This window comes from Schistocerca cancellata, chromosome 7 (assembly GCF_023864275.1).
Source record: "Schistocerca cancellata isolate TAMUIC-IGC-003103 chromosome 7, iqSchCanc2.1, whole genome shotgun sequence".
Lineage (NCBI taxonomy): Eukaryota > Metazoa > Arthropoda > Insecta > Orthoptera > Acrididae > Schistocerca > Schistocerca cancellata.
In genome coordinates this window covers 534,906,063-534,933,209 of record NC_064632.1, presented here as the reverse complement: position 1 = coordinate 534,933,209, position 27,147 = coordinate 534,906,063, and the positions used below count along the sequence as shown (strand labels likewise).

At 41.3% G+C, this 27,147-nt stretch overlaps 1 protein-coding gene across 1 annotated transcript; it reads left to right on the top strand.

Annotated features, from left to right (window-relative positions):
• The first annotated feature begins 12,195 nt into the window (after positions 1–12,195).
• On the top strand, positions 12,196–26,257 carry LOC126092884 (mucin-2-like). The gene is made up of 3 exons (XM_049908613.1): positions 12,196–12,213; positions 23,674–23,790; positions 25,343–26,257. The coding sequence occupies exons 1-3, from the start codon at positions 12,196–12,198 to the stop codon at positions 26,255–26,257; spliced, it is 1,050 nt and encodes a 349-aa protein (XP_049764570.1).
• Positions 26,258–27,147: the final 890 nt, after the last annotated feature.

Below are 27,147 nucleotides of genomic sequence, written 5' to 3'. Positions count from 1 at the left end.
AAGATAGATACTACCTACAGGAAAATTAGAGAGATCTTTGGAGAAAAGAGAACCACTTGTATGAATATCAAGAGCTCAGATGGAAACACAGTTCTAAGCAAAGAAGGGGAAGCAGAAAGTTGGAAGGAGTATGTAGAGGGTCTATACAAGGGCGATGTACTTGAGGACAATGTTATGGAAATGGAAGAGGATGTAGATGAAGATGAAATGGGAGATATGATACTGCGTGAAGAGTTTGACAGAGCACTGAAAGACCTGAGTCGCAAGAAAGCTCCGGGAGTAGACAACATTCCATTAGAACTACTGACAGCCTTGGGAGAGCCAGTCCTGACAAAACTCTACCATCTGGTGAGCAAGATGTAGGAGGCAGGCGAAATACCCTCAGACTTCAAGAAGAATATAATAATTCCAATCCCAAAGAAAGCAGGTATTGACAGATGTGAAAATTACCGAACTCTCAGTTTAATAAGTGACAGCCGCAAAATAATAACGCGAATTCTTTACAGACGAATGGAAAAAACTGGTAGAAGCCGACCTCGGGGAAGATCAGTTTGGATTCCGTAGAACTACCGAAACACGTGAGGCAATACTGACCCTACGACTTACCTTAGAAGCCAGATTAAGGAAAGGCAAACCTACGTTCCAAGCATTTGCAGACTTAGAGAAAGCTTTTGACAATGTTGACTGGAATACCCTCTTTCAAATTCTAAAGGTGGCAGGGGTAAAATACATTGAGCGAAAAGCTATTTACAATTTGTACAGAAACCAGATGGCAGTTATGAGAGTCGAGGGACATCAAAGGGAAGCAGTGGTTGGTAAGGGAGTGAGACAGCGTTGTAGCCTGTCCACGATGTTATTCAATCTCTATATTGAGCAAGCAGTGAAGGAAACAAAAGAAAAATTCGGAGTAGATATTAAAATCCATGGAGAAGAAATAAAAACTTTGAGGTTCGCCGATGACATTGTAATTCTGTCAGAGACAGCAAAATACTTGGAAGAGCAGTGGAACGGAATGAATAGTGTCTTGAAAGGAGGATATAAGATGAACATCAACAAAAGCAAAACAAGGATAATGGAATGTAGTCGAATTAAATCGGGTGATGCTGAGGCAATTTGATTAGGAAATGAGACACTTAAAGTAGTAAAGGAGTTTTGCTATTTGGGGAGCAAAATAACTGATGATCGTCGAAGTAGAGAGGATATAAAATGTAGACTGGCAATGGCAATGAAAGCATTTCCGAAGAAAAGAAATTTGTTAACATCGAGTATAGGTTTGTGTCAGGAAGTCGTTTCTGAAAGTATTTGTATGGAGTGTAGCCATCTGTTGCTGTGGTCTTCAGTCCTGAGACTGGTTTGATGCAGCTCTCCATGCAGCTCTATCCTGTGCAAGCTTCTTCATCTCCCAATACGTACTGCAGCCTACATCCTTCTGAATCTACTTAGTGTATTCATCTCTTGGTCTCTTATGCTCTACGTCCTCGGCGAAGATCGGATTCCGGAATTTAGTGAGGAGCCTCTTCCGGTTAAGGCCTCGTCTATCTGCAAGTGTGTCCCACTTCAAACTTTCTATGAGATTTGGAACGCTCTCGCGATGGCTAAATGTACCAGTCACGAATCTTGCCGCTCTTCTTTGGGCCTTCTTAATCTCTTGAATCAGACACAACTGGTAAGGGTCACACACAGACGAACGATACTCGAAGACTACACGAAAAAACGTATTGTAAGCTATTTCCTTTGTCGAAGGACTGCATTGCTTCAGGATTCTACCAATAAAACGCAATCTAGAGTTCGCCTACCCGTTACTTGTGTAATCTGATCATTCCATTTGAGATCTTTTAAAATAGTCACACCGAGATACTTGACGGATGGCCATTTATGTACTAAGCACATAGTTCGGATTCAGAGCAAGCGAAAGAAAGGCAAAATTTAATATTAAAATTCGGGATCAGTAGAAGAGAAGAGCTATTGCTACCTTGGAAATAATGTAACAAATAATTCACGACTCAGTAAGGTCATTCTCAACACACTAGCACTGGCGAAAAGAGGATTCTTCGCAAGAGGAATCTATTAATATGTCCCTATACCCCCACTTTGAGAGTCTATAAATACTCACGTCTCTTTGTTGACACTAATTCACACAAGCTAAATCACCGAAACAATATACTTTCATTCGTAAGGAGTGCGAATTCTAATCCCTTCCCTGTTATCCACAGTTAAAGTTTCAGTGGTGTTGCTAGGAAGTACAAAGCGTATGTTTCTGAACAATGCCACAGGCGTTTTCCATCCCAGTCCTTGATGGACTTAGCTTGTGCTCGATCTATAACGAACTCGTTGCTAACCGGACGTTAACCCTCTTAGAGGAGCTCAACAAATTTGTAACGCTTCCATTACTTTATCCGCATAGCGTGAAGCATTTTCTCGCAATTTCCACACGTCGCAGATTTGCGACGCTTCAGATTACATGTGCAGGGCACGGTGACGCACTATTACAGTTTACTGAAGCTCTGCAACTGCTGCATCTCAGCAGACAAGTATGAAGTGGATGCCATTCTTTTGCTCTTAATGTTAATTATCACTAATCTTAATATTGTAAGATATGAAGTTTCCAAAAATATTATATGATGCAGGTAATACTGTGGTGTATATGAAAAAAAAATATATATAGTAGACATTATTTTCAAATTTGTGAGCGTATTTTTTCGACATTACAAATTTGTTAAGTTAGGTATTCACAAGAGAACTGTCGCAGAAAATTAATCCGGCTGTGTCTTATGGACAGAACAGGAATGGATTCGCTCGTGTGGCAAGCAGAGCAGATGGCAAGTGACGATAGTTGGCGGAGTGACTTCTCTAGTCATAATGTGATGATGATCTTGCGCCAGTCAACAGATAGGTTCGCTACAGCAGGCAACTGTGAAAACGGACAAGTTTTGTACTGCAACAGAACCATTTCCTCATTGGTATATTTGAGAAGTCATCAATGTTCTGACCATTTCTGTTACATTCAGGGGCGAGTTGTTCGCCAGCACAGTAGTGGTCATTGGCCAGTTGTATCTGAGAAGAGAGGCAAATGCAAAATCTCGAACTGCAAAGAAAATTCAACATTTATGTCTCTGCAAGATGAATAGTGTTCACGTTTGCTTCTAGGAATAAGCACAACTTCCTATGTATATCCGCACAAACAATAAAAGCTATGAAAGTCAAAAGAATCTATTCCTTATTTTCGTATGCAAGAAAAGTGTATCCCTAAGTATCCTGAAATTTCTACTCTACCAAATCTGTAATGCTGTAAAATTCGCTGCCTGACAAAAAAATGCTGCAGCCAGAAAGGGAGGAGGAACACACATGAAACATGACGCCTTGGTTCAAATGGATTCGAGCACTATGGGGCTTAACATCTATGGTCATCAGTCCCCTAGAACTTAGAACTACTTAAACCTAACTAACCTAGGGACATCACACAACACCCAGTCATCAAGAGGAAGAGAACGTGACAACTTGAGAGGACACGAAATACGTATGTCTGTGGATATGTTCTGCCTTTAGCAAAACACAATTTTGTTTTTTAACCCAAACGTGTTTCACTGCAGTTGTAGCATCTGCAGTGGACTTTTATTTTATGGCTTTTTACCACATGGTGTGGTTTTTCTGATGTGTTGTGTTTCTACAGTGAATGTTTTGTTTCACAGTTTGTCATCTGCAACCACTTACATGTTTCTTTTTCCTCATCTTCATCACTGTCAAACAGTACGTATTGAGTGGCCATTGTCACTGTTTCACTGTTTACAAGCTGTTTTTAAATCTGTTCTTACAGCTGGAAACCGGAGATTATGTTGAAAAATAGGATTTTGTATCCAAAAGAGTGGGAAGTAATGTGGAGTACTAGAATTCCGAATAAGACCAACCCCTCTTCCAGGAAAGAAAACGTGTTTCATTTCTTAATGAACGCCGACCACCCCCCCCCCCCCCCCCCCCGTAAGTCAACTGATGCGACTGTGCAGAAATCTGCCACAAACGAAGAGAACGGAGCCATCTAGCGATTGGCAATTGCATTAATTAGTACTGCCACCTACAGCGATCCTCAGATTTCATAGAAATACAGTTGCGACTGGATAGATCATAAGCCAGTTGAATCGTCCCCTTAGGAAAATTAATGAATTACTATGCTGATAAACATTTTACATTATTTGATTTTCAAACAGCTGAGCGGAACTGAACATACTCAGACATTTCGCTCTTTATCTATTCTGATCAACACTAAACTGACACACAATATTTTTAGCGCAACGCAATCTGACTTTCGAAAATCAATACAAAAGAATGGCCCTGACTAACATGAACCTATACCTTTCCCAAATCACTTACCTCACAAAATCTTCGTTACTCGAACTACTGCAATACAGCGAGCGCCACTACTGCCACGTCCAGATCATCCGCTCTCAAAAATCCGCCATCTCACTTCCCCACATCCACCACTGCTGGCTGCTCACCTCCAACGGCGCAACGCTACACGCTGTTAACAGCCAACAGCCCAACACTACAATAGCGAATATTACAACAATGCCACCCAGCCACAGACTGCACACAGCACAGCGAGTGATTTTCATACAGAACGCTACGTGGCGTTACCAATATAAAAACCTGAACAGCCTACTTACATAGCCCCCATGCTACCCACAAAAAAATTTACAAGTTGTTCTGGGCACTGGCCAATACATATTTGTTAAAATTTTTTCAGAATTACAATAACAAATAAATCAAATGCACAAACTTATTGATACAAAGTTGGTCAAAAGCTAAAATTTCCTTACAGTCCGTAAAGACGGTCCTGATCATTCATAACAGTAGTAATTACAGTTTTTTTTCACAAAGTCTAATTAGTAAAAGAAAATGCACATGGAAGTAGTGGATTTCCATGTAGTCTTGAAGAAGTAGTGTTGTCCTTCCAACGGAAAGACAGTGCTGACTCTTTACATGCAAACAGGTAATGGACCACATCAGAGCAAACCCACAGCAGAGTCAGTCAAAGTTTTGAAGAATATTGGTAGGTAGGTCATCACAGAGCAGACCCACTGTAGTCCCAGTAGAGATTACGGTATTGGTGGGCCACCAGAGATGCAGACCCACAGCAGTTCTTGTAGAAATAATTGTATTGGTGGGCCATCAAAGACGCAGACCCACTGTAGTCCTTGTAGAAATAATGCTATTAGTGGACCATCAAAGATGCAGACCCACTATAGTCCTTGTAGAAATAATGGTATTAGTGGGCCATCAAAGATGCAGACCCACTATAGTCCTTGTAGAAATAATGGTATTGGTGGGCCATCAAAGATGCAGACCCATCGTAATCAACGCAGACATGGCCAGCAGCCATCTGTTGCGACTGTGCAGGTGCACAATCACCATCGAAGAGTCTTGCGGACAATATAGCAAGTCCATGAACCACCACTTGTGCACTCACAAAATTTTTTTTGAAATGTCCTTGGAACCAGCAATGCTGTTAAACAGTCCCTTGCTGAATTATTAACACACGTGCAAACACTATCAGTCGCTACTTCTCACATATTGTCCATATACTATGACCAACAAAAACGTGTGCAGTGAAATGTAACTTACAAGTTAATAATTTGATGAACTGGTGTCAATTACAATTTTCTAATATAAGAATACAATAACAAAGGTACAAAATACATCATTAAAGAACATAACAATAGAGATAACATTTGTAGTAGTACAGGCTTTACAAAAGAACAGAAATTAACAGATACATCAGTGTTACAGGAATTATGACATAAGTAAATATATAAAATAATGAGAACAGTTTTCGAAACACTAATTTCACACATGAGCATTAAGACAGAACAGAATAAATAATGACTAAACATCTTTACAAAGAAAATAACATAGTATTTGAAAAATTCTACAATGTGAATCTTATTAGCTAAACACATAAAGACAGGAAAAACACATTCACATAGTGTAATAACACAAAAGTAAAGGACAGGGTTTGTTTTCAGTGTTACAGTTGGTACTTCAGTCCAACCCAAAACTTCATTCTGTAGATCTTTCCTCTTATTTCAACATTCGTTTCTACCAAAAAAAAATCCCATCCAAGCATGTTTTCTGTATTCTGTTCACATCCTCTTTCAAAAATAGTTTTTCTCCAGTGTACACTACCATTTTTCCAAAACATTTTTTTATAGCTTCTCAATGCATTTCTCCCAATTCATCGCAATTCGCTCTCTTATATAGCCTACCCCATCTTAAGCTAACTTAAATCTACTGAGGTCAGATGCATAAACTAAGGGTTGATCTATGCAGCAGCACAAAACAATTAGCACAAACAGCAATGACAAAAAAATGCAAATTGGCAAAGCAAGCAGCAGTATATCTAAATTAGCAGAGAAAATGCAACATTACAACTAATATGAGCCAATGTGCAGCAACAGGAAAAATAAATCAACAGTAAAACTGGCTTAACAGAGTAATACAAAGTGAAATTCGGTAGCACTATGTCTGGCAAACAGCAGCAGCTAATGTAATAACTTATATCTAAACATGACAAACCCACAAGCAGAAAAAATAGTACACTAAAGGCAACAATGCAGGTAAGGGAAATGTATATTCACATCTTAATGTCTATGTAATTAAAGTGGTGCACCACAACAACTTATTGTCAAAAAAATATTACCATGTACTTGAAAAGAAAATTATGTATGCTGTTACTGTTACTAGTCCCTTCTTATTGTTCTTTCCTTTCCAAATGCTCCTTTTCTGAAGTATGTGGATCATAAAATTATTATTTAACAGATCTGTTGACAGAAAGTTTTCACATTAGCAAATGCATTTAATTTTATTTTATAAAACCAATGCTGTAACACATCTGGAAACCAGATATCATATGAAATAAGCAACTATCTAAAGCGAAGCATAAAAATATCATTCAATAGTCATGTGGCATTTCGAAAGTTAGTAGAAATTCTCTCAGCTCTCGTAGAAAGACACTTGTCATAATCGGGTGTGCAGATGTAAGAATATTTCCCATCAGTTCATAAGCATTTCAGTAAGTAGCACAAAGTACAATACATTTCCACGTAATAAGCGTGTCGTATTTGCGATGATTTCCACAAAGGAATGTCAATAGCGAGGATAATGGCCTCTTTTTTTTTCTCCACCTGTGCCTCTGAAAGGCACACACTGTCTTTTTTCCAGGCGACTGTCGCGCAGCTGGGTGCATACAGTGACCTACCTTCCTTACCGAAATATTTACATCAGTTTCCGCTACAGTGACAGTTCGATACGAATAAAATTTTACAGGTCGAAATATTTGCGTAACAAATCTGTAGAAACAAAATCCTATAAATATAAGTGTCCAAAAAATTTTCACCGGCATTGTGATACATTCACGCATTTACACACATTTCATAACTCTTAAAGTACGATTCTTGGTTTCCAACATCCATTTCACAAGTCAGAGTCCCTAACCACTACTCATTATTCCTTACCATATTACACATATACATATTTGTCGACACTTCATCAATATTTCACCATAATAAATATGTAGCATAATCAAATTCCTCATATAGCATCAGCTTATTGATCATAAACATACCTCAACAGCAAAATACACATGGTAGTCGTAATAATATCATAACACCTCAGTCAAATCTCAAAATCGTCGTAGCTTCCTCCAATAATATCAAAACCTAAAGAAAATTCTCTGCTCATTTCAATAGTGTGATCTACCTCAAACGCACTTTGAAAATCATTATCCCATACCAAATACATCATTCAAAGCTCTCATAGTATCACAATGGTTCCCAAAAAAAATATGAACAGAGCACAAAGTACAGACAAAATACAGTTTCATAAGTGTGAAGTTATTAAACGGTGTAATTACGTAAACATCTGTCACTGATGTAGTAAAATAAAGGTTTGTCTCTTCCAGTTAAATGATCAGATAGCTGTGTAATTTATGTGTTAGAGAAATATGGTACCGATGTGTAAAGTTGTATAAGCCAATACCATATTAGCTAGGGCTCCTTGTGCTTGCCAAACACATGGTACACAAAGTAGGCGTGTACCCCTTGACGATTAATGTATATATACCCTCAGGTGTTACAGATTACAGCAATGGAATGAAAAGTATCATGGAAAACCTTTGTATCATTGTACTTCAAATATCTTTAAAAATAAATGTTTTAAGTACAAAGTTAATCACTCAAATACTTGTACTGCAGCGCTAAACTGTGTGTCTTGTTGTAAGATAATCTCTGTGGAAGTGTCGTAGTTATCGTCCTCCAAAAGCTAAGTTCTGCAGAAGTCAATGTACTTACCTCATGATACACAAAAGTGAAATGCTTTGCGTATAGATATCTTAGTTATTACGCTTATTGCCGTGATGAAGAAAGTACTGTGCTGTCTCATTGTATCTATACCACAATAGTTACTACTAAAACATGTTTTACTTTCCAGAATAATTCAGAAAAACTGTGCAGAATAAAACAGATACACCGCAAAAACAACATTGCAAATTGTCACTCATTAGTAGCGTCGTGATAAAATCGTGTATCTGTCACATAAACTAACCTCTGTGTCATCTGGTATCTCACAGAAAGTACTTTAAATCCAGAATGTATTTACGAGTAAACCAAAATGTTGCATTAAAATCTCATTAGCAGTACCAGTATATGTTCTAAGTATGTAAGCCTTATAGCCGTTACGTAATCGTGCAACTAACAAGCAAGAATGTACACACTCATAATAACACTGTGTCGTCTGTTCACTATAACAGTGCACTCGTAAATACTGTCTAAGTATGTTCCCTAGGTTCTAGATTGGACAGTTAACTTCAAAACATTGTTGCATGTTAACAGTTTCTCAGTGTGACAAATTGTGCTAGTAGCGTGAAGTGAAAAGTTTTATGGCAAAGACTAAGTTAAAAAACAGATTATCTTTCAATAAACGGTTATACATGTAAAATGCGGAGTAAAACTTTTGTTCACGATTTGCGTTATAAGAACAGCCTTGTCGTGTCCAGTTATTATTTCTGTCATCGCGGAATTGTGACGGATGTGACCTGTAATTGCTGTATTCCTGTTTTCGCATCCCGCGATTGTCAGTGTCAATTTCCAATTCTTGTATGAGTCCCTGAAAAGCTTCAATGTCGTCTTTGCAACGTCCTGCCAAAATAATATGTCGTAAATGTTCAGGCAGTTTGATTAAGCAAATGCGGATAAGTTCTGAGGGGCTGAATGGGTTTGAAAGATACTGATTCTTATGCAACATGTCTTCAAAATATGTCATAAGACTGGAAAATTCAGATTGTTCGAAATGATTCATCATTATGATGCCATGTTTTACTCCGTCTTGTGTAGCTTGAGACCAGTATGCTGAGAGGAAGGCATTATAGAATTCTCCTTCACTGTGAGAATCGTGAATGACCGATCGTATTCTTACAGATGGTTCATTCTCTAAGTAGCCACACATAAATTCTAATCTGTGCTGCAATGACCAGTTTGGAGGAAAACAATGAGAGAATTGATGAAGCCACGGTTGTGGATGAATGTCGTTGCCAGAATTCTTAAATGATTTGAATTTGCGTGTAGTAATGAGCAGCTTATAGTCAAAATCATCATGTCGGCGAGTCGCATATCGGTCATTGTTACGTCGTTTCGGCGGTTCCATTTCAAAATTCGGTGCACCTTGCCAATTTCTTTCATAATTACCGAAATGCGCTGTGTTATTATTTTGTGGCTGTTCCGTATTTCTATGTCCCTCTTCCCGTACTGGAGCGCGAGTGTCCTCGGAAATATGTAATTCTTGTATTACTTGTGCCAACTGATCTTGTACTTCCCAGATTTCTCTTTTGTACTGTGTATTGATTTGATTTTGATTTTGTTTGAATTTTCTAATTTATTCATACTCTTCAGAGTCCGTGAAGGCTACAGGTCTTGTGTCATTCAGATCATCATCTACCTTTGTAGATAAGTTAGTGAACTGATCTGAAAGTTCGGCTACTTTAACCGATAGTGAAATTATTTCCTCTGTGTGTTTTTCTGAACCAAGTTTCAGAGTGTCCATTTGTGTTGAAATCATATCTACTGTGTCCTTTAAGTTTTCCTGAGTTTTAGCAAGTTGCGTAACCGAATCGGTAGATGCAACTAAGTCCATTTTAGCTTGCAAGGTCTCATGATTTTCATGAACCATAGTTTGCAGTTCATTTATGGCTGCTTCTCGATTCTGTAATGCATTTTCAAGACGCGAAAAAATAGGTTGGAAATGCTCACAAATTTGTGTTTTTACGTCATTACAGACTTTTTGACATTTCGATTCGATGTTATGTAACGCAGTAGTTAAATCTTCACGTGTTTGTTCAAGTGTGGTGTCTAACTTCCGAAGATTTTGTTCCATTGTGTCTAACTGTTGCTGTGTTTGTCTCTGGTGTTGTTCCATTGTGTCTAACTTATGAAGATTTTGTTCCATTGTGTCTATCTTTTGAAGACTTTGTCCCATTTGTTGCATTAACTCTAATAACAGTGCACTGGTGTCTGAAACATGTTCCTCAGTGCTATTCGGCAGTGCATTTGAACCGGAAATACTCGCATTTTGAAAAGCAGAAAATGTGTCTTGATTTAAGAAAACGGTGAGGACGCAAAACCTAAATCTACAGTATTTGCAAGATTGTGTCCTGTCATTTTAGAATCCTGAGGCGAGCTGTTGCCGATCGATCGATCGATAATGCTTCCCTGTTCACAAATTGTTTCACTGCCTACACCATTATTAGCAGCCCGCTCCATTTCCCTATGCACAATTACCAAATTACTACTTTGAACATTAGTTAATGCATTACATGGTGGCGCTAACACACTGCTTTCGTCTTCACTGTCATTTCTCAGTTTACTTTGGAGCCTAGTATTACGTTTTTCACACGCCATTATTGTCACAATATTTCACACGACAACACAGAAAAACACAATTTGAGGAGCAAAAATAAGAGAACACATTAACATAGCACTGAAAATAATATCTAGTTAATTGCAAGCACAGCTTCGAAATACTGGTGCAAATTTACATGCATGCCACACCTGTTTTACTGTACAACAATGAAAGACTGCAACTACAAAGGAGATTCTCTCTACAATTACGCGCTAGCAATAAACAAAATCTACACTAATTAGACAAACTACAAGAAAAAAATCAGAAGATTCCAGTGAGGTATCCTCAGCTAAGGGTCGACATATGAAACGTCCCGTTAGAAAAATTATACATGACTGTGCTTAAACTGACACACAATATTTTTAGCGAAACGCAATCTGACTTTCAAAAATCCCTACAAGAGAATGGCCCTGACTAACATTAACCTATACGTTTCACAAATCACTTACCTCACCAAAAATCTTCGTTACTCGAACTACTGCAGTACAGCGAGCGCCACTACTGCCAGGTAAATAAAAGATTCAAACTACTGAAGGCACTAACTACTAATAGGCATAGTTAGCAAATGAAAGATTTTGATAGAGAACAATCAATGTATTTACCTCAATAGTGTTCAAAAGTCATAATGTATATAGCAGTTCATGACATCCAGTCTCACAAATTTCAGAACTTCACCATTTCTCTCCCCACATCCACCACTGCTGGCGGCTCACCTCCAACTGCGCAACGCTACGCGCTGTTAACGGCCAACTGCCCAACGCTACAATGGCGAGTATTACAACAATGCAAACCAGCCACAGACTGCACACAGCACAGCCAGCGATTTTCATACAGAGCGCTACGTGGCGTTATCAATTTAAAAACCTAAACAGCCTACTTACAATGATGCTGTGCACAAAAAGCGTCTGAGAATAAAAATGTGACTGTTGTCACTGACCGAGGTGTGGGGCAGATCTTTGATTCAGATTGCCTGAGTGAGAGGCTCTGCCGTGTTGAAGTGGAGGTTGGCAGCTCTGTGAAACGGGAGTAAGTGTCAATGGCCAGCAATCAACAAGCATCCAAGAGGGAGTCTGTGAAGTCTACACGGGCCCACTCTGAAGGCTGATAGCCCAGACCATGGTGAACAGCTTTGCCGGGGAGCGGCCTGATACACTGCGCATTTAGATAAAGCAGTGATTAAATGTTCAAATTCATGAGTAATTCAAAGCTTTAGACATGGCGACTAGCCAACATCTTGGTGAATGAGATGTCGCAATGATCCTTATGCAGAAGGTGAGTAATGTCGTGCCGAGAGAAACCCTAACAATCTCTTGCAGCACAGCCTTTCACTGCGGACAACAAAAAATCGCCATCGACGAGCGCGTGTCTGTGTCTGAACTGACAATAATTGTGGATGGAATTTGTGGCCCTTCTTCCGGAACATATTGCCGCAGTTTAATGGATAACTGGTAATAGAGAATCTATACACAGTGGTCCAAGTTACCTTGTCGAGGTAAAAGTAAAGAACATCATCCTGATCGAAACCAGGGTCAGATCCCATCAGTAAATGCGAAAGGGCGACTGCGTTTGAATGATAAGATACTTGCGGAAATGAATACCATAGTTACATCTACTAAGGAACAGGGCCCAACTCTGAAGTCTATGGCTTGTGTTATACGGGAAGTTTGCCACGGGGCTAAAGAGAGACATTTGCGGTTGTGATCAGACACCAAATGAGACTTAACACTGTAGAGAAACATATACGACTTCTTGATAGGATACATAATAACAAACGCATCCTCCTCTATTTGAGAATTATTCTTCTGTCCATCATTAAGCGTCTTTGACACAAAGCAAATGGGCTGTTATGAATATTTTGCACAACGCCACTACATCACGAGCTGCACTCCATACTGCGACGGGTCAGTTGCAACCACAAATTGGAGGACCAGCTGATAGTGGTCAAGTAAGGGGCAGAACGGCGGGCGTTCTTCAAGGTATGGAGTGCGTGGTCTCAGGCAGGAGTTCACTCAAACGCTGCACCTTTCTTGAGTGGTTGATGTCAAGGAAATGAAACCAAAGCTGCTTGCTGACGGAACGTGAGGCAATTCGCGACTTTGCCTAAGAAATCCTAGAACCCTCTCATATTCGCGGGGCGAAAGGGCCGTAACAGGCGGTGTGTGGCTGTCGGTTGGCTGAATCCCCCGACAAGAAATAAGATGTCCAATGTATTCTATACAGGGTTGCAAGAAATATGACTTTTCCAAATAGCACTTTAGTCCCACGGCACAGGATGTCTGAAACAAAAGACTATGTTTGTGAAGACGGTCTTCGCTGGTGTGAGTGGTAACGACACTCTCGTCGAGGTGATTGATATAACAGCGAATTCGTTGGGTAAGTTGGTCCAAATAGCGCTGAAAAATGGCCGGCGTGCTTACTACGCCAGAAACACTTCAGTCTTAAATGTAGAGGCCTTACGGGGTATTCATAACAAGAAGCAGATGTAATTTGTCATCTAGTTGTAGCTGTTTATGAACTTCCAAGGAATCTATTTTTGAAAAATTCTATGCATGCACAGCTTCGTCACAGGTTAGTCCTGGCGTAGACGGGGGTACGTATCGACCGCTTACTTTGAATTAACTGGCAGCTCAGAATCATCACCACAGACACGGATTATGGCCGTCGGCGTCTTGATAATGACTAATGTTGTAGCCCAGGGACTGGATCAAATAGGTTGCATGACGCCTAAAGCGGTCAATCTGTCTAATTCTTTGTTCACTTGCGCGCGACGTGTTACATTGCTCGCACGGAAAAAACTGGGTCACGCCGTCGATTTTTATGGCATACGCACTACGTAATTAGCAGTCTTCTTGAGTCCCGGGAGAAAAGGGCACAATATTCCTGGTAAAAATAATTAACACGTTGATAAGGCACAAAATCAGACACAAAAAAAAACGGAATTGGATATCGTAAATCGAAAAGCCCGGATGCCGTCCAAAACGAACAAATGTTCCGTAAGCGCTCTGTCCATTGCTAAGAATATCAATGGGCCCACCACAGCCTTGTACGTTGTTCCCGCGGTAAACTGGCCCAGGTTAGGAATCTGCTGTCTATTATAGCTGAGAAGCTAGCGCAAAGTTGGTGACAGCGGAGGAGAACCAAGACGGACGTAAGTATTAGAATTTAACAGCGTGGCTGCTGAAGCCTTGTCCAGTTGGAAGCGTAAGTGGAACCCCGTTAATATGCTCATTGATGAACAGTGTGTTAGAAACAGTTGCATTTCTTACACTGAAGAGCTAAGGAAACTGCTACACCTGCCTAATATCGTACAGGGCCCCCGCGTGCACTCACAAGTGTCGGAACACGACGTGACGTGTCTGAAGTAGTGTTGGGGGGAATTGACACCATGAATCCTGCAGGGCTGTCCATAAATGTGTAAGACTACGAGGAGGTGGTGATCTCTTCTGAACTGCTAGTTGCAAGGCATCCCGGATATGCTCAATAATTTTCCTGTCTTCGTTGTGTGGTGGCCAGCGGAAGGCTTAAACTCGGAAGAGAGCTCTTTGAGCCACTCTATAACAGTTCTGGACCTGTGGGGGGGCTCATTGTCCTGCTGGGATTGCCCAAGTCCGTAGGAATGCACAATGGACATAAATGGATGCAGGTGATAAGACAGAATGCTTACGTACGTAACACCGGTCAAAGTCGTATCTAGACGTATCAGGGATCCCACATCACTCCAACTGCACTCGCCCCACATCATTACAGAGTCTCCACCAGCCTCAACAGTCCCCTGCTGACATGCTGGGTCCATGAATTCATGAGGTTATCTCCTTACCCGTACACGGCAATCCTCTCGATACAATTTAAAACTGTGTTGACGCACCGAGGCGAGGTGTAAAGCTTCGTGTCCTGCAGTCACGCTACAGTCTGGAACTGCGCGACCGCTACGGTCGCAGGTTCGAATCCTGCCTCGGGCATGGATGTGTGTGATGTCCTTAGGTCAGTTCGTTATAAGTAGTTCTAAGTTTTAGGGAACTGATGACCTCAGATGTTAAGTCCCATAGTGCTCAGAGCCTGGTGCTGTCATCAGGAGTACACGAGTGGCCCTCGGCTCGGAAAGCCCATATAAATGATGTTTCGTTGAGTGGTTCGCACGCTGACACTTATTGATGGCACAGCATTGAAATCTACAGTTTCTTGCGGAAGGGTTGCACTTCTGTATCGTTGAATGCTTCTCTTTACTCGTCGTCGGTCGCGTTCTTGCGGTATCATTTCCCGGCAGCAACGATGTCGGAGATTTGATGTTTTACCGGTTTCCTGATATTCACGGTACACTCACGAAATGGTCATACAGGAAATTTCCCAATTCATCGCTACCTCGTAGATACTGTGTCCCATCGCTCGTGCACCGACTATAACACCACGCTCAGACACACTAACGTCTTGATAACATACCATAGCTGCAGTAACCGATCTAGCACCTGCGCCAGATGTTTGCTGTATCATAAAGGCGTAGCCGACCGCCGCGCTCTATTCTGCCTGTTAACATACCTCTGTATTTGAATACGCAGTAAACTGACATACGGCTGGGAGAGCGTGTGTCGACCACATGCCACTCTATACCAGCATCCAGTGACGCCTATGGGCTTAGGATGACACGGTGACCTGTCGGTATTGTTGGAACTTCGCGGCCTGTTCGAGCAGAGTTTGGTTCTCTAGTTTTTGTTTTAATACGCAAGTCTATACAAGTTTCTTTGGCGCTTCACTGTATCACAGGTACTAACCACTAATCTACATGTATAAAGTACATGTAGACTAGCCACTGCGGATGACGTCAGTTGCTTCATTTATTCACTCTGTGTGCGTGCGTGTATGTGTGTGTGTGTTTGTGTGTGTGTGTGTGTGTGTGTGTGTGTGTGTGTGTGTTTGTAAGTACCTCAGACTCGTAATCAACATACAGTTCATGCGTACATTAGTAATATCCATTAACATTACGATAAGCAAGTCATGCTTCTCCATACACATAGATTTCATGTAATTCTCTTAGAGCAGCATATATATTCGAAACTGATTCTGGAGGTACTTTTCCCACTGTTAGTTGGTTAGTTGCAGAAATTTTTATATAGAACGTCGTTAAAAGTTAACTCCAGAAGTGTAAGCAGACGATGTTTGGTTTACGAATTGGTTATATATTTACTCTGTAACACCTGTAACCACGTATACGACATCCCATTAGAACAAAATACGGGTTCTGCGGAAATAAGTCGATTGATGATACATTTAACCGGGCATACGAGTCAGCGCACAATGTCAAACGCAAGTTTTCCATCGAGCTTCACCTAACAGAAAAGTATGGGGTACATTAGTACATATTTGCGATAATGTCGCATACACTGATGAAATGTCGTCTGTGGTGTGAGCCAAGTCATGAAGAATTCTAAAAATCAAATCTAAAGCCATTCTACACAGTCTTGGCAGATGAGGCCTGAAGAAGAAGGTCACTTGTGCTACCGACATGACAGTCTGCATGTTATCGGTAGTAAAATTACAGGGAGACCGGCTTATAAAACGGCACAATGCAAATATTCACAGAAAACCCATAACTAGATACCTACTGGTATAGACTGACGATGGGCTACCGCTCAATAAACCCCTTAAAACAGGGGGTTGATAAAACAGCGTAACTTTTCCACTGTCATGCATCAACACAGCCGCTAACAGAGTTACACTACAACCTACACTATGTGATCAAAAGTATCCGGACACCTGGCTGCAAATGACATACAAGTTCGTGGCGCACTCAGTCGTTAATGACGGTGTCAATCCGGTGTTGGCTCAACCTTAGCCTCGATGACAGCTTCCACTCTCGCAGGCATACGTTCAGTCAGGTGCTGGAAGGTTTCTTAGGAAATGACAGCCCATTCTTCACGGAGTGCTGCACTGAGGAGAGGTATCGACGTCGGTCTGTGATGCCTGGCACGAAGTCGGCGTGCCAAAACATCCCAAAGGTGTTCTATAGTATTCTGATCACGTCTCTGGGCACTCAAGTCCATTACAGGGATGTTATTGCCATATGACCCCTCCGCCACAGTCAGTGTATTACGAATAGGTGCTCGGTCGTGTTGTAAGATGCAGTCACCATCCCCGAATTGCTGTTCAACAGTAGGAAGCAAGAAGGTGCTTAAATCATCAATGTAGGCCTGTGCTGTGATAGTTACATGCAAAACAACAAGGGGTGCAAGCCCACTCCATGTTAAACACCACCGCACCATAACACTACCGCCTTCGAGTTTTACTGTTGCCACTACATACGCTTGCAGATGACGTTCACCGGATATTCGCCATAGCCACACAATGCCATTGGTTCACCACACTGTGTTCCGTGATTAGTTGCACCACTGTGAAGTTGTCCAATGTTTACGCTCCTTACACCAAGCGAGGCGTCGTTTGGTATTTACCGGCGTGATGTGTGGCTTACGAGCAGTCGCCCGACCACGAAATACAAGTTTTCTCACCTCCCGCTTAACTGTCATAGTATTTGCAGTGAATCCTGATACGGCTTGGAATTCGTATGCGATCGCCTGGATAGCTTTATCGCTATTACACATCACGAGCCTCTTCAACTGTCGGCGGTCACTGTCAGTCAACAGACGAGGTCAGCCTGTACACTTTGGTGCAGTACGTGTCCCTTCACGTTTCCACTGCACTATCACATCGGAAATAGTGGATCTAGGAGTGTGGAAATCACACGTACAGACGTATGGAACAAGTGACGCCCAATCACCTAACCACGTTTGAATTCCGTGAGCGACCCATTCTGCTCTCTCACGATGTCTAATGACTACTGAGGTTGCTGATATGGAGTACCTGGCAATAGGTGATAGCACAATGCACCTAATATGAATAACGTATGTTTTTGGGGTGTCCGTATAATTTTGATCACATAGTGTTCGTCACTCTCTCATAACGAACGTACGTTGTTACGCGACGTCAAAGAACTGTTCTGCTGAGACTGATAGGGGCTTTCAACACAAACGTCAATGGAGTCACTATGCGTGATACTCGGATCATACCCGAGTGAGCTAACAATGTGGCAGCAAACTTAGATATACTGCTCGAAGGGAGGAAAAGTAGACAGATAATGGAAAATACGGATCATGATTTAAGGGACTAGGGGCAACTGGAGCAGTGACAACTGAATGCGTGGCAGTGGGATTTGGTAAGCATTGATAACGGTTCTAGAATTTACTCTTTTTCCACAACGTCTGAGTAGAGCTGAGAATTCACCATTACACCCCAGTCAAGGCATGGTGCATTCCCTTAGTAGGATATGGCCGGTACCGAATGGTCCTTCATGGAAGGCACATCTCGGTCAGCAAACGGAGTGCCCCTGTGGCTAACAATGAACTCCTAAACAGATCCTTCTACACTGCATGCTACATATGCGAACCCGACAAATAAATATGACTACGAATCAATAAGACACAAACGACAGGCCGTGAACCTAACTACTGAATCTACATCGCGTACACTGTATGCAGAATTTATAGAAACAAGATCGTACAGACGAACCAGACCTGCAGATTACTAAGATAAGCCTGAACTATGGTAAGTATATCCTGCGCTTCTCCACATTTATTTCAGCATGTAAGCGGAGTATGTGACTAAGATAAACACAGGCACCAACGTGAAGGAATATCTGTCACATATCTTCAAATTTTTTGCTTCTCGACAATGTTATAATGACGGGTGACAGATGTTCACCAGGATTCTTGAAGGTAATTGATCAGTAGTTTGCTTTCATGTGTAGTGACGAGTTGCCGATTTCATTTCACGCACAGTATTTGCACAACTGATCTAGCAGTCTTCTTCAGTTGGTACTGATTGTGCTGTTAATTGTACCCCCTGCCCGGATGTCGCAGACAGGACACACTCACTGAGGGTCAGAAGTGTAATGCTCGCTGTCCAAATTACACCGCGTGTCCCTCAGCCGAACTCATACTATTTCACTGTCACCTACCAGCGGTGGAACATCAAACGCTTACTTCTCGATGGTGGTATGACACAGCCAATCAGGAACAAATGTAAGTGGATATTAATAAATGATTATGTTTCGCGAACAATGCATGAAGGACACAGAACGTAGACAAGCCTCTTCGTGGCTTTGGGCGGGCTACATCGAGGGGAGCCGGAAGCTACCACAACTTGCTGCTGCCCACGATGACCAAGAGATAAATAACATCTAAGCTGGGTATGTTACAACGAATCAGTTGTAATAAGAAAAGGACGAACCACATAACCGTAGACAGCTGGTCACCCACCTGGCGTAACGGAAAGAAAAACGTTCAAATTACCAGCTGTGCGAACTGGAAGAAGTACGGTTGTTTAACTAGCGGCCCCGCATGTAAAGGGAAGGGGAGGTAGAAAGAAATCGTATAATCTCTCTGGTGTTCTGATGAGCAACTTCTGTCTCAGTACAGAGTACTGAAATTGTCTATTTGAGATCGTTGCTGTATGTGTGAAATAAAGTAATGTAGTGGGTGACAGAGGATAGAGAAGATGCACGCTAAAAAGAAAGAGCTTCGCTTTTACTTTTTCTTAAAGATATTGCTAATAGGAAATATTACTTAAATAGCAATCCAGGCACAAATTTCCTAGTAACGCATGAAAGTCAAAATTGTCTTCACCACGGAAAGAATGTAATTTCCTTGTAATAGAATGTCAGCGCAGAGCTATGATGGCAGAGAAAATGATATGGACTTCCCATTTTTTACAACATCACTTATGCATTCTTGAAGTGATAAACAATACAATTATCTAAGAATGTGGACGCAGTAGTCCATTCCGTTAGTCTCTTGATTCCCAGCACAAATATCTACAATGATCTTAGAGATGACAATTAAACGCATGGTGATAGCGTTCATGTTAAGATAAGGTACCCAGCTACATTTATAGATTTTCGGGAGTGGTTTCCTAAAAGCTTAAATAAATCATCAGTTACAGTACCCCTTGTTTTGCATACCTGAATGCTGTGATGCGATCTACTTTCCATTATTTCTCTGCTTGCTGATAGTTGCATTTTCACTCGCTATGTTATTATCTATGAAGTTGTGTCATTTAATTTATTTTTGGAATTAAAATTCCGTTTGTTAAAGGTGTAGAAGTTATTACGCACTCAGACCGAGAGCTGTAACTCAATATTTTTTCGACTCGAACGCTCGTTATTTATTACGCGAATCAATACAGAAATTTGGCATGAAATTTAACTTCCACTTCGAAGGTAAATGTATGCATTGGTGACCACTATTAAGTTGCCGTTTCATGTACTTGAAGCAAGAGTTCTCCTTTGAGAACCTAATTCGTACGTTCGCTCATCCATTAACCAAGTGCTTAATCGAGATAAAGATAACAGGCAACAAACAGTGTATTGCTTTCTCTGTTTCAGCAGGCACAATTCATTTACGACGATACAACGTGGTTTTCTCCAAGTATGCGATAGTGCATCATCTATAACTAATGCGATCCTACGATTTGTATCATGATTTCGAGACTTCTTGTCTGTGAGAGGGCCACCCTGTACGCATCCCCAAGGCGCAGAGCACGTCATCAGAGTGTTAAGTACAGTTCTCTAATTTTCCTTTCTTGTTTCAAATGTAATCCGTAGCACTTCAGTCTGTGTAACAGATAGGAGTTAACTGTTCGTCATTCCGTATGGTGTGATTTGCGACGATATTTGAGTTTCACGCAATACAGCATACATTTGTAAACAATCCATTGTGAAGGCAATAAAAAGCGTGTTCAGATTTGTAAATTCGGTCTGTGCGTTGAGATGGAAGATAACAATGTCCTTTCACGTTGAGTGTTCAGTGATGAGGGTAAATTTCAGTTCACAAGAATACCGACAGAACGTACGAATATGGCTACACAGCAACATAGACAAGCCTGACGGAGACACTTTAAAACCTCATGTGTCCTGTGCCGATCTTCGAAAACACGTTTACGGACTGTTCTTTTTGCGTAGAAGACGATTACAGGAATTTTGTTACCTAAATATCGTGGATCTGGCTTTATTAGTATTTCAATTTTGAACATGACGGAGTAACACCGAAGTGGTACCATCATGTAAATCGTGAGAGCATTTCTCAGTATTGAGCTGCCTCGAAGGCTCACCACCGTATGGGGGGACGGGCTTTCCATTGCATCACTAGGGTCAAAGATCATCTCATCTCACGGTATATGATCCTCCTATTTTCCCTTTTATGCGTATGATCTAGTGCTCTGAAGAAGCCAGTAAAGTACTCTCTGATACGAGAAGGGAAAATACAGAAAACAGGGACAATATTATATTAACCTGCATTAAGATATTTATTTAACATGACACAACATTATCTCCTGCTAAATTTACTCGTTATTGTCTTCCCTGATAAAACGCTCATCGAGAGTGTGAGCCGTGTTTGTGTCTATGAATTTGTAAATGTGAACCGGTGGGTGGAACTACGTTTCACATCGAAAACTCGTGAAACTGCTGGCGCCATTATTGTGAATGAGAAATTTTCTCCTCTGAGTGTATCTAGTGTTCTCTCAGTCACTTCCTATGTTATGTCTGGACATAAGCAATTGCACCGACATTCGAATTAATCTTACTGAATATTTCGCAACTCACATCCATAAATTTCAGTTCAACGGACATAGCACTACCAACGAGAAGGAGTGAACTGCAGTAACTGTTCGAATATCAGTGGAGTTAACCGTTGTTGTTCTTTTCGCTTCCCGAACACATGGCGTCGATCACACTCGGATAAGAATTAAATCAGCTTTCGTACTTGAGTAACAGCAGCGACACAATAAGCTGGGCTCAGAGGCAAACTCGCCGTAGGGTTCCCCTGTGACAGCGTACGTCTGTAGTAACAAGTTGCCGACATTTAGTATAACACTGTCATCTACGCAATTAGATACAAATACAGTATAAGACATCTAGACTGCTCCTCTGTCGTTGACTCCATCTATTAAAATCCTACTCTGTAAAGGAAACTTTTAATAGCATAAGGCAATACATTACTACAAAAATTGACAAACATATTTTCAGTGGTCATGATGGGACTACATAAAGTCACGTAAAAGTTGTTCTGTAGTTCAGTAGATGAAAGAATGAAACTTTTCACGCTCTATTCGCGAGTGGAACAGAGTTGGAGGGATCAGATAGTGGTACCGAAAGTAGCCTCCACCACACACCAATAGGTGGCTTGCAGAGTATGATGTCAATGTAGAGGTATATTCGGAAATCGCTTTGGCATATTTCGTATTTGAAGCAATAATTTTTGCCTTTAGATATTTCACTCCTTAATTTATACTTACGTTCAAGAGAGACACGATTATGAAAATGCTGTAATATATGGACACCGAAACATTGTGTAGCAACTATAAGACGCAGTCAGTTAACAGTGCATGTATCGTCATCTGGGTTGCCTGTCAACAATGCAGTGTGGCTTGAAGCGATCTGTGCCGTTGCTCAGGAACATTGCGAGTCCGTATAGTTCTCGTGCGCTCTAGTATTGTGTCGAGGTGTTCTGAAAAAACCGTAACTTAACAGTTAACGTAAAGAAGAAAGTTGTGAAAGCTTCGCATTACCATCTGAGAAGAAGCCTAAACGTCCATTTTTCCAGCCGGACACCAGTTCTTCGGAACAGGTATGTAATAAGTGGTACTTTCTGTCCTCGTCTGCGTTAGACAGATATCATTTTCGCAAACACAGGAACGAACTACAATAAGTAGTCCAAAAATACACATAAAGCTGTTACAACTGCCCAGGAAATAGTACAAGAGACACACAATAGTACAAGACTTAGTCTTTCAGACTAAACGATTGCTCATAGAGATTGGCCTATACATCATAGTTGTTTGAAAAACGTAGAACGTAGTTCGGCTTCATTGTTTTCATAGCTGCCTAGCGAAAGAACTTTTATTAATTTTGGAATAATTTTCTATTAAAGTATTCGACCATCTTGGCTGTTCTCTCCCAACCCAGTTTAGATGTTTCATTTATTAAACTATTGAGCAACTTTTTTCTGTGTATGAATGGTTAGTCTTAATATTTGTGTGCGCGTAATTCTTATCTTCCATGGCACTCCTGATTTCAAATGATCGTGTGATTCATATATGATTTTGAGTCGGTTTTACCGATAATGTTCACAGCAAACAGTCCACGGTAAATTAAGGTTTTGCTGTTAAATACACGTTTGCATCAATTTTTCAGATTTAATCCTAAAGAAATGCCGTTGCTGACTTTCAGTGACTCCTCCGGTATTTATTCAGTTCCCTGTCAAGGTTCTCGCAGGCCAGATTATATCAGACGTGTATGATTTTTAATATATTTAAGAGAAATTAACAATCTGATTCTCCTGCAGAATTAATCAAGGATTATCAAGCTATATCAAAATTCCATACATTTTTCCTGAACTGGAGACTATCCACTAACTGTTTTTTCTTTCGAAGCAAAGATACAAGATAAATAAGTAGTAGATGGTGGCTCGAGATACTCTCTTTAATATAATCCCAATTGAAGTTCACATAATACTGTTTCATGCTACGTAAGAGAATAATTGTCCATCGACCCATCTAACTGTGTAATTGGACTGGAACACTACAACCGTTACAACTATACGTTAATGACTACTCCAAGTGTGATGCGTTGAAAGAGCACCGCATTCACACACAATGTAGGACAATATTTAGTGTGTTTCTTTCCTGCAGAAGATGTTTCGCCGGTTTCGCCGGTGGCTGCCCTGCTGTACCACTGGGGAGAGGAGAGAGGCAGACGACCCGCCGGAGGGGAAGACCGCCCCTGGCCTCCCACTGGACAGCATGGAGGTGAGTGGCGCCGTGGTGCCTGTCTTCTGAGAGGCATCGACGGAGCAGCCTACTTGACTTAAAAGCGCTATTTTCATCTATCACTATTAGGTATTCTGTGAAACCTTGGAATCTTTCTTAGCTGGTGGCTGAGATAAAAAGTGGTGTTCTGAATTACTGCTTCCCTTAGACTACGTTCTGAGCGTTACCTATTTTACTGTTATTTGTAATAGTCAAGAAATGTCACTTTCTTCAGTTGCGGGATTCTCTGTTCTCATGTTAAGTGGTTAGTCCTTATACATCGATGGGAATCAAAAGTGGCACTCGTATAAGGTGTCAAACGTATTTCTATATTTATCAATCGAATAAGGAACTAATGACCAAGGGTAATAGTGGGAAATTATGAGGAAAACGTAAGTGTGGCATGTTATATAGAGGCTTTATTTTAATTAGCGTAAACATTATGTCCATTGTGTATCTCAACACTGAAACCTCCCTCGTGGGATTGGGGATACGTGGTGAGCTAATGAAGGTATCTAAACGGAGCAGAAATAAATGAAGAATCATTCTAGCGACGATACGGGTCGCTAATGCGGAAATGCACTGACTCCAGCGTCTCTGAGAACGGGTAGTCTGCTGTGTCAGCAGCTTAGGGACAATCATTGGCAAATGGTTAAATTGTTTGGATGTCGTGAGCTATGAAAGGAGGTTAAATGACGGTGAAACCTGCAGTAGGTCGGAATCATTTGCGGACTGTAGAGCAGGATTGGAGGCCACCTGTGGCGGATATGACGACAGAGCAGAGTGCTGGTACAGGCACAAAGATTTAATTCGCGACATCCAGAACCTCTTATGTATTGTATTCTTGAGGCAGCCCAACACCATATTAAACATTCGGTCATATTATTTTGGATCGTCAGTATAAGTTTGTAGGACACAGACCACCAAGAAACCCTGCGAGGTGGATATGCACATCCTCGCGTCTCTTCTCGTAGGTGCAGAAGTGAGCTTACAGGCATGGTCCATATCGAGCGATTGGGAGACAACACAACGTTATGTTGTGAATGAGACTGTATCATTCAGTGGAACGTCAAGCAGTGATAGTCTTTTGCTAATGTTTAGATTACTATTCTGAATAACAAGCTCTTAAAGATCCAACCCGGACAAGGAAAATGCACGAGAATAATTTATACGCCAGTATAGTCTCACAGTATTTATAATGTCACTATATTGACAGATAAATAATTCTTACTTTCATTCGATTTAAATATGTACTGAATAGATGTACCAAAGAAAAATGGTTCAAATGGCTCTGAGCACTATGGGACTCAACATCTTAGGTCATAAGTCCCCTAGAACTTAGAACTACTTAAACCTAACTAACCTAAAGACATCACACACACCCATGCCCGAGGCAGGATTCGAACCTGCGACCGTATGTGCCAAAGAACTGCCAATATTTAATGTTACTTTAATGATCCAAATTATTGTGAATAGATCTTCTCTCAATTTGTATCACATGGAACACATTTAGCAACATCTTAACATCATCCATTATATCTTTTTCTCACAGGAACCATCATTAGTAACAACAGCGGCGTCACCAGCCACGTCGCCCACTGCAACACTGCAGGTATCGCCAGCCACGTTGCCGGACACAGGAGGAGAGCCAGCAGAAGCCACAAGAGAAGAGGCGTCTCCACCTGCGTCACCATCCACAGTACCAGTTGAACGACCAGCTGCACCACAAGTGGTTGCACCAGCCGCATCACCAGCCACAACAAGAGTGGCTACGGAGGCCACAACACAACTGGAGTCTCCAGCCGTATTGCCATCCACAACACAACTTGAACCAGCAGCTGCTACACACATGGCATCTCCCGCCACGTCCCCATCTACAACACATGCCTCATCAGAGGTGACACAAATGACATCGGTACCTACAATTGAAGTGGCGTTGCCACCCACAACAAGACCAATTCTTCGAGCCTCATCGCCAGGCAAAACAGAAGTTACATCACCAGCACCCTATCTAACCACAAAACATGTAGCATCATTACCTTTAGAGCAGTTGGTGTCCAAAGCATCGCCGTCAGCCTCCACTCAAATATCATCCGCCATCCCCATTGCCTGCTACAGCAGGCATCCTATTACCAATCCTGTTGCCAGATACAACACCCGTCAAGGCACCAAACCTGTTGCCAGATACAGCACATGCTGTGTCACCAGTCCTGCTGCTGGATACAGCACACATCCTGTCACCAGTCTTGCTGCCCGATTCAGCACACACAGTGTCACCAGTCCTGCTGCCGGATACAGCACACGCTGTGTCACCAGTCCTGCTGCCCGATTCAGCACACACAGTGTCACCAGTCCTGCTGCCCGATTCAGCACACGCTGTGCCACCAGTCCTGCTGCCAGGTACAACACGCGTTCTGTCACCAGCCCTGCTGCCAGCTACAACATGATTCGCGTCGCAAGATTCTGAATTTCAGTGAAATATATCATTTGTTCTTATTACACTTTTGATTAAATAAAAACGAAATTTTATGTGTTATATACTGTGTCTATTTCTAACTATGCTGATGTATGCGTGTAGAGACACGACACTTACATGTGTGTGGATACATTTTAATGTAATCTGTAATACATAAGCTTATACCCCCCTAGTACTTCATAATTCATCCCAAGTAATTTTCCATTTGCCAATTCTACTGCAGTGCTAGTTGACATGAAAAGAAAACGTTGTTGTTTAGAAGGGAGAGGAACGAAGGGAGTATTATGACTACTGCACAAACAGATAAAAAATCTCTTTTCTGGCTATGATTGTGCTGAGATGTTGGAAAGTGGAGCACAGGATTACAGTTTCACAGATCGATCACGTTTTGAATGAAATTTAAACTGAAACAATCTTGGTGTGTGCCTAGATTAAATACTTGGTAGCAGCTACTTTTCGTTTGGAGTTATTCGTAAGTATATCAATAGACTCATTCCTCCCACACAGTTTTGTTGAGCAAGATTCTGTGGGTGTTAACCTGCAGAATTTGACGTGTGCTGCATACTTGCGTTAAAACAACCAAAAATTCCATAGTTGTACAGGAACTTAATTCTGCGGACCCCCACCACACTTAATAGAATACACTAGGAAGAACTGATATGAGAAAGTTCGATTAATGCTGTTTAGAACGGGTGGCATCAGACAGAGTTCAAAGATCTGAAAATACATTTTCTGTGCTCATATGGTCATGCTGATATCGCAGTTAGATCTAAACAATTGTGCATTTGAATCCAGAAATCCTTCTTCCTGCACATTAAAATTCTAGATAATACATATCTTAAAAAGTATCAGCCACTGACAGTACACATTACTGGGTGTAC

Bases quoted from the DNA above. Each gene is read 5' to 3' on its own strand.
- LOC126092884 (XM_049908613.1), top strand. The intron at 23,791-25,342 runs GTGAGTGGCGCC...TTTTTCTCACAG, and splicing joins TCCCACTGGACAGCATGGAG to GAACCATCATTAGTAACAAC.